General features: G+C 55.5%; 1 protein-coding gene across 4 annotated transcripts; it reads right to left on the bottom strand.

The window, feature by feature from the left end:
- Positions 1 to 4,655: 4,655 nt before the first annotated feature.
- AEN (apoptosis enhancing nuclease) lies at positions 4,656 to 7,994 on the bottom strand. 4 transcript variants are annotated; one of them, XM_082060715.1, is made up of 4 exons: positions 7,903 to 7,994; positions 6,715 to 7,382; positions 6,290 to 6,490; positions 4,656 to 5,486 (listed from the first exon to the last, which is right to left on the bottom strand). In XM_082060715.1, exons 2-4 carry the CDS (start codon positions 7,375 to 7,377, stop codon positions 5,283 to 5,285), a joined length of 1,068 nt encoding a protein of 355 aa, XP_081916841.1. In that variant the 5' UTR covers positions 7,378 to 7,382; positions 7,903 to 7,994; the 3' UTR covers positions 4,656 to 5,282. The 4 variants fall into 4 exon arrangements, with proteins under 4 accessions (XP_081916841.1, XP_081916843.1, XP_081916844.1 ...); XM_082060717.1 differs by having other exon boundaries at positions 6,715 to 7,379; positions 7,903 to 7,974; XM_082060718.1 differs by having other exon boundaries at positions 7,919 to 7,926.
- Positions 7,995 to 8,743: the final 749 nt, after the last annotated feature.

Consider the following 8,743-nt stretch of genomic DNA (forward strand, 5'->3'; position numbering starts at 1 on the left):
CCAGCCGTAAGCTCAGCAGTTATTTTGTGAACTGGCTGGCAGGGAGCCTGTCGCTAAGGCATGGGCTTATGCTCAATATTTGAGCCCTGCTGTCCTCAGAGCTCTTTCCCTGGGCAGGGGAGGGGAGAGCTTGAGGCAGAGACATGGGAAGGTGACATCTCTAAGGAAGACCACAACTGTGACCAGCCACTTTGCCCCTTCTGTACCTGGCAGCTCTGAGAAGCACTCCACATGCCCCCAGCACTGTACCCCACAAACCCCTCCTGCCCCAAAGGCAGCATCTTCAGCAGCTCATGGCCCCGGTGGCCACTTCGCACCCAGCTTGCCCCAGGGGTGCAGGGCTTTGGGGTCCCTGTGGTGGGGGTCCCCTTGCCATTCTGGAGGTGAGCCTGGCACCCAGGCTGCCTGCACAGCGGGATGGCCCCACAGCTGAGGGTTTCTCTCCCTGGATCTTCTTCATGTTGTGCCTGAGCAAACCCTTCCCATGCACCCAAAGCAACCATGGCATGGGGACTGAGAGGTACATGGGTACTCAGGTCAGGCCACCCGAGCCCCTCCAGCACAGCTTTTGCAGCCCCTATTTGGGTCCAGCTCCCCAGGGAGGTTTGGGTGTGCTGGGAATTGTGCCTTTTCCTCTCATCCGCAGACAATCATGATGCTTAAGTGGCTTGTTTTTCATTAGGGAAAGGCTGTTGCTAGGCCACCCTGGTCCTCAGCATTGGTCGGGAAGGGGTTTTGCAGCCAATCCAGGAGGCTGTGCTGGCGGTTCACACACACACACACATGCACACGCGCACACATGCACACACCCCTCCTGCAGCCTCAGTGCTAAGTGGCTGCCAGATGTACCTATTCATTTCCACATCACACCTATTCACTCCTTCCGGCCAAGCAGGTTATTAAAGCTCCTGAGATTTTAATTTATAGCCGGCTGCGAGTTTTCTGCCTTCTAATTTACACTCAGGGCATAGAGGGGAGGGGTGACGGTGGGTGGGGGTACCGATGGGGTGGTGGCACAGAGAGGCCCATTCCTCCCTCCACTGTGACCAGCTTGGTGTCTGTAAAGTCACCTGAGCAAAGACTCTTCTCTCTGCCTGCAAACAGGGCATATCGTCCCTCTGTGTCACCACAGTGAGGGGACAGATTGTTCCAGATTAGGAGCTTGTTCTGGGCTGTTATTAGGTGCCAGCATTACTCCACCCTGAGACATTTGGGGCTTACATGGCATTTCAAACACATTTACTGTGATAACCAGAGCCAGCATCGAAACAAACCAGGTGTTTGATGAGGGGATGTTGCTCCCAGCCGTGGTGCTCATGCAAACAGCCCCCCACAGCCAGGAGAGGAGCGGGACCACAGCCAGGCACTGGCGATGCAGGGTGGGAGTGTCAGACACATCCCTGGCCCAGTGTCTCCCAGTACAGCTGCTATTCTGCCACAGAGCTATTTCGAGCACCCTATGGGTGTCCAACAAACACCCAGCAGAAGCAGAGCCCCAGGTGCATGGGCAAGGTAGGGTGTGAGCAGAGCCTGGGGTGTGAGCAGGAAAGTGGGCAAGCATCCTCTTTTACAGCCGTAACACTGTCACCGTGCAGGAGAGGAATAGACATTGAAAACATGCAGAAAAACATGGACAATCCACACAAAGCCCAGTTTCCGACTGTTGTCCATGAAAAGCTTTGTGTAGCAGGAGGGCAGGAAGAGGGGAGCTCAACAAGAGCAAGGGAAAGCATCACATTGCCGTCTGCTGCTCAAGGAGAAGCTGTTGCTAGACAGAAGTAAAAGCCATCGCCATCGGCTCCCATTGGCTCAGACCCACTCCAATGATGGGCTTATCAGTTACCTGCTTTCGCAGCTGGCTGGGAAAAACTCATTTGACAATGTTTTCTCCTGATAAAAAAGCCCATTGCTGGATTTGTGCATTTCAGTTAATCATTATTCAGGGTCATTGAGACAATGGCTGAGCTTTCTGCAGATTCTTCAATTACCATGAAATTTAGTGCAAATGGTGAGCCAGCCCAGCTCTCCTCCACCCGCCTGAAGATGCTCAGCAGGCTGCTTAGGTGCTGAGCCAGAGAGAAGGTTGGCTGCTCTCAGCCATAGCAACTCCCTGGCATGTAGGTGAATATTCACAAACACCTGTGAAAATCCTGATTAGCTCTTGAAGGGTTCACTAGGTGCAAACGGGATGAAAGTTGCCATGCAGATTTCTAAAAGCAAACATCATTTCATTGTCAGGGAGAGGGTTGCCACCACCCCTTAACATCCCTAATGGGGTTTGCTCCTCAGCAACTCTGCCTGGGGGGTTTGAGGGCTACAGAGCACAACGTGGGTTTTTTCCCAGCCCTTCAAAGCTGATGTAGATGGGGATTGACCCCAAAAATTTGTTTCTCAGCTTCCCCAAAAGCTGGAGATCACTGCATAGAAGCAAAACTTGCAGGACATGTGAGTACCGAAGGGCAGCCAGCCTTTGTGTTGCTGCTTTCAAATTTGCCCCTAAAGTGAGGGGTTGTTCCAGCAGGGGATTAAATCAGTGATGGGGTGATGAGGACAAGCTCGCAGAGGCAGCTGGGGACTTTCTCCATGCCTTGTGCCACCGTGCAAGCCCAGGGCTGTGCTGCCAGGAGGGGACGTGGGCGGCTGTGCAGGCAGGCTGGGGAGCTTCGGCGTGGGCAGGCAGGGACAAAGCTGCACTGGGTCACAGGGGATGAGTGTTTAGAGAAAATTGCCCCTTGCCTGCAGCTCAGCCTGGGCTTACTATTGGAAGTGGGTTTCACTACAGTGTTTGGATGATCAAGACTTCAGAAATGTGTTTTTTTCCTTAATTACGCCTTCCCCTCGCTGCTGGCTGACGGCAAGGCAGGCTGAGTCACAGGCTGATAAAGCCTCGTGGCTTTCCACCTCCTTCGGCGGCTTTCTCCAGCCTCACCCCAGCGCACCCGTGTCTTGCATCAAGCCATCAGTTGGCCTCAGGCAAGTCGATGCTGTGGATGGTGGGACAGTGCAGGCTGGGGGGGCTCAGGTGGACAAATGAGCTGGGAGCTGTGGGGTGCCCCATGCAAGCTCCCCACAAACACATATCCTCCCTGAGAAGATGCAGTTATATGGGCTAGGTTATTAGGCCTTGAGCAAAGCATCCCTCCGCTGTGTCCTTCCTCTGGGTCTGCTTTCCTGGGGGCAGAAGACAGCGCTGCTGTGTCAGCTTTGGGGTGCCACCATCTTTTGATGGTGGCTGTGCTGACCCACTGAGCTCCTGTCACCTTTCCCACAGCTGTGCTTCCCTCTTGCCGCTCTGGGAAGAGGTGGAAATGGCAAAGAGGAGGAAATACATAAAAAGTCCTGTGCCAGCTGTGCTCCTGCACTCATGGGTGCAGGTCCCTCGTGTACCTCACCGGGTCCTGCTGGCGTGGCACGGTGTCATGCTGGGGTTCAGCTGAGCTGCACCCCAAGGCTCTTATCGAGGTGGTGCCAGCTGGGTTTTACAGCTTGCTGCACCTGGAACATGCCTGGGACAAACTACCATGAGCAGGATTTAAAGGCATATATAGGATCATGTTTCCTACCAGGACCAGTGGGGAGTGCCCAGACCACGAGGTCAGGGCACAGCCCAAGTTACTATTATTTCTGAAGTGCAACTGTTGAAGGAGGGTTGTGCTGTGGCCACCTGGAGGGCAGAGGTTTTTAGACATGTCTGACATGTTCTGAAGTGTCTCTGAGCTGTCCCCAGCTTGCTCTGCTGGGCAGGGAGGAGTTAAGATGGGAAGTGCAAGATGCGTCTTGTAATGGCACTGATGTGTGCGTCAGGTGTGCCTGCGTCACCCGGCTCCTTGGCTGCTTCCCAAGGCTGGGGCTGAGCTCTCCTTCCCTCAGGAAAAGCCTGGGACCTGTCTAGCCTGGCTGGAGGGACACGAACTCCATTTCAGTGCTGTGGCCAGACTCCCAAAGCCCCTGAGGTCCTAGCAGCCCTCCGACCCCTCCTGTCTCAGAGCCTGGGCAGTGACTGGGGGACCCATGTGCTAAAGGGGTGGCCTCAGCCTTGAGGCATCTGGCGAAAAAGTACTGATTTTCTTTAACCATGGCTGTTCAGCAACCTGGGGATATGTGCGACTCTTCATGTCCGGCCCCAAACCTCACACTGATGCTCACGTGCCCAGCCGTGTACGCCTGTACAGCCACAGATACCTACAGATGCCACCCACGAAGCAGCAGCCACTGCAGGTGAGCATCACCCTGGTCCCCACACCATCACAGCAGCCCATGCCACAGCTCAGCATCGTTCCCACCCCTCCCAGACCCTGTGCATGGGGATGCTGTCTCACAGGGTGGGCAAATCCCAGGGAGCTCTCTGAGCTGTGACAACCCCACTGCTGGAGCATGACACAGTGGGACACTTTCTCTTGCAATGGGCTTTTTTTCCAAGCAGCCAGCAGTACTGGACCACGGGGTTCTTGCCAAGCCCATCCCCTGCTCCTGCTGCCAGCCCACACCCCAAGAACTGCTCACTCCAGCCATCAGCAGGCCACTCAATGCAGCTTTTCTGGTTGCAGGTGGGTTTTAAGCACAGGACACAGGCACTAACACTGACCCCATCTCTGCCCCCTCTCTCCTGGAGAGCTGCTAGATCAGGTCATGCACCACACACACAAGAGTTTTGCAAGAACAGCTTTTAATTCACAACTGGATAAATATGTAAGTAGTCTATTTCAAATGAAGTGCATCCTGTGCTCTTGTCTAGGCTGGACATTGATTAGATCCAGACTTTCTTTCCAAGCTTCACTATGCAATGAAAGCAAGGAGGAAACTGGTTGTTCAACTGGCCCAGATGTTTCGCAGCCTTTAGGCATCAGCAAAACACCTCAGTCCTCCCATGGGAAGACTTGCCACTTGCCCACCATGGGGGTATCCCCTTCCCAGAAGACATGCGAGGTGCCCTGGCAGCCCCAGCCTACTCACACACCCACTGGGGCTCCTCCAGGAACCCCTCTCATCCCCAAGCACCGACAGATGAACACGGCACAGCCACAGCACTTATTGCTGTGCAACCGGAAGAGGCTGCAGACCGTTTAGAGGAGATCACCAGTGTCCAAGTGCCACCATTTCTCCGTCCCCAAGCAGGGCTGGGGGCATCCGACTCCTCTGCACTGCTGTCCGCAGTGGACCCAGGTGCTGGGCAGAGCACACAGGGCACAAGCCCCAGTGAAGGAGGTCAGCAGCCACCTCCACCTGCCAGAGCTGAAGGCATCAGGATGGCCTTAAACACGTGGAGGAGACACTGTCCCCCATCACAGGCTGCTTGTCACCAGGTCCGTGGGCCAGTACCGGTCATCCAGGTACTGGTTGCTGTCTGTGGTGGGGTCTGTGACGGGGCTCGGGGGCCGGGTGGGCAGGCTCCGGGCCAGCTCCGTCTCCCATTGCACCTCCACCAGTCTGTACAGCTCCATGGCCGTCTGAGCATCCTCCACCGACGAGTGCCCTTTGCAGCCAACCTGAGCAAAGAGGCAAAAGCCTGGTTAGAAAAAGGGTTTGGTAAAAATCCAACAGGTTACTTTGTCTGCTCCTTGGAAGGACACAAGTGCTGGGAGTTTTGGAGATGGCAAAGGTTTGATGCAGCCCAGGAGATACATGCATCTCAAGCACTGTGTACACATACACAGGCACATTGCAAGAAGAGGCAGAGGGCCACAAATGCATTGCAAAGGGCAAGTTTTATCTTAGTTACCTCTCTACTGGGGGATCTCTGAAGTCACACCTGAGCTCCCAGGCTGGTAAGTTCAGCCCTGCTGGAAGATCACCGGCCCTGCTGAGCTCGCCTGTATTTCAAGGCTCCAGGCAGGCGCAGCCTCCCGCTCTTTCTCACAACAAAGCAGGAATCTCACACAGTGATAAGGTTTCTATAGATTCTCACAGGCCTGTGTTAGACACAGAGGTTCTACTCATTCATCACACAAGGTCAGTAGAACAATTAGTGTGATGTATGTGCTTTTTCTACAGACAGGTGCAAGTCACTTGAGCGCATTTAAGTTTAACCAACCTCCTGGTCGATCTTGCGCTACACTCCCATACAAGCACCCTCTGAAGGGCAGAGGTCTTGTTCCTGCTTTACTGAGACGCTTAATGGTCAGCTTGGGAAGTCCTGGGATCCCCCAGCTTGATCATAACCAGGAGTATGAGATGAAAAAGGTTCACCTCCATCTCACAGAGACCACCGATGGACATGGGGGGACCAGACTGACCATACAGGCTCAATCACAAACCCAGGACCTGGTCCCCACAGGTTCCTAGTGCTCACCTGGATCTTTTTCTGGAGCAGGTGCCTGGCCAAGCTCTTTAGGGAGACACTGGCCCTGACGGGCAGCCCTGCCCTCTGCTTCAGCATGGGGATCTGGCTGGTGTCTCGGGTCCTGTCTTTGGGGTGGAAGTACTTCAAAGCTTGGAAGTCGTTGTGGATGGCGTGTCCTACCACAATCTTGTCTTTCAAGATCTTCAGGATCTGGAAGCGTCAGAAAAGGTTAGACAGGCAGTGCACCAAAAGAAACACTAATTAAGCACAAAATAATTTTGTGTTAAATTCAGTTTCTTCAGTTCTAGTTTTTTAGGTTCCCAGAACAGAGCAGTAAGAAGCAAACCAACCCACTGAATGGCTTTGGAGGCTCCCAATTTGTGGCCAACAGATAACACACAGCCTTTTTAAAAAAAAAATTCTCTTTTTCTCACCTCTGCCTGGGCAGTCTTGAAGGGAATCGCATTTTTCATGTGCTGCTTGGTGATGCCACTCCAGCGTGTCCGGTAGTCCACGATGGGGAGCTCAGGCTGGACGTACTTGTCATAGATGACATCCCCCTCATAGTTCACCACGGAGCACCGCGCCAGCTCGCTCAGCCTGCCCTGAGGACCTGTGCCCACCATTTCGCAGTCAATGGCCACATACTTGCCAGGGCGCAGGAGCGGGGAGGACATCTGCACCCCCTTGGAGCTGCCAATTCCCTGGGACAGCAGCACGGAGTGATGCCTGGCTATGCTGTCTGGAGAGGCGGATGGGGAGAGGACCTGTTTGGACTTGGGGCCTTTCCCAAAGTGCAGTGCCATGGTGCCACCGGAACTGGTGACTGTGCTGCTTGTCTCCAGCCCTGCCATGGGGGTCTGGTTGCCCAAGCATCGGTGGGGGCTCAGCAACCCCTTCTGCTCCAGCAGCGCCCGGCGCTCCAGGAACCGCTGGTGCTTGCGACTCTTCTTCTTGTTGCGACCCTGCAGCATGGCGGGACCCTCCAGGGCCTGAGCGCAGCCACCTGCAGTGGGGCCATGGGTGCTCTGCAGGGTGGGCACGGAGTCTTTTGGGGTGGACAGCAGTGGGGTCATCTGCCCTTTACCAGGAGGCATCCCTACTGGAATGGGCACAGTGGAGCATGAGTGCCATGCAGTCCCCATGCCCCCCCATCCAAAGGGATCCGTGTACTCCACGACACCCCCCCCTGCCCCGTGACATATTCCCCCTTCCCGCGGTGTGGGCAGGCAGATGTAGTTCAAGACAGAGCTATGGGGCAGGGGATGGGGAGGACACAGACACATTGTCACATCCTGTCCCCAGGCCCTTGTGCTCTCATTACCTGGTCACTGGGTCACTGCCTGCCCCATTCCCGGTCCCAACGCCCTGGCCACAACCTCACCGACTCTCAGTCCCCTGCCCACCCCATTGCCACCCCCCGCCCGCCCGATTACACATCCCTTGGGGCCCAACCTGTCAGTTAGCCAGGCTTTCTCTACTGCACTCCCAGCCCCAGTGCCCTACCCGCTCCATTACCCGCCCCCACGCCCCTGCTCGCCCCATTACACACCCTCAGGCCTCTGCCCGCCCCGGACCCCTCCGGCCCAGCCGCCCCGGCCCCATCGCTATCCGGGACCCACCGCTGCCTGCCCGCACCCGGCGCGGCTCCCACGTGTCTCTCCCGGAAGCCGCTGCGCTCACATGCCCGGGCAAGTCCCGCCGTGCCCACGCCCCTCTCTTTTCCCATTGGCTGCGCGGGACGGGTTATTTGCATACGGGGGCGGTGCCCGGGCGGGGTGGGGATGTCATCGCCGGGCTATAAAGCGCCTCGGTTGTAACGCAGGGGCGTGTTTGGGGTTGGGGCTGTTATGGGGCCGCTAGAGCAGCGCGTCCTGGGGCGGATTAGAAGAGGGTGGTCAGTAGGTCGAGAGAGGTTCTCCGTCCCCTCTACTCTGCCCTGGTGAAACCACACCTGGAATGTTGTGTCCAGTTCTGGCTCCTCAGTTCCAGAAGGACAGGGAACTGCTGGAAAGAGTCCAGCACAGCACCATGAAGATGATGGAGTGGAGCATCTCCTGTATGAGAAAAGGCTGAGGGAGCTCGGTCTGTTTAGTTTGGGGAAGAGGAGACCGAGGGGTGACCTCATTTATGTTTATAAATATATAAGGGTGAGTATCATAAGGATGGAGCCAGGCTCTTCTCGGTGACAACCAGTGGTAAGACAAGGGGTAATGGTAAAAACAAGGGGTAACACAAGAGGTTGCGCTTAAATTTGAGAAGAAACTTCTTCCCAGTGGGGGTAAGAGAACACTGGACCAGGCTGCCCAGGGAGGTTGTGGAGTCTCCTTCTCTGCAGACATTCAAAACCCACCTGGACACATTCCTGTGTAACCTCATCTGGGTGTTCCTGCTCCGGTGGGGGGATTGCACTGGATGAGCTTTTGAGGTCCCTTCCAATCCCTGATATTCTGTGATCTGATG

The sequence above is a fragment of the Streptopelia decaocto genome (genome assembly GCF_964273445.1).
Source record: "Streptopelia decaocto genome assembly, chromosome: 9".
NCBI lineage: Eukaryota > Metazoa > Chordata > Aves > Columbiformes > Columbidae > Streptopelia > Streptopelia decaocto.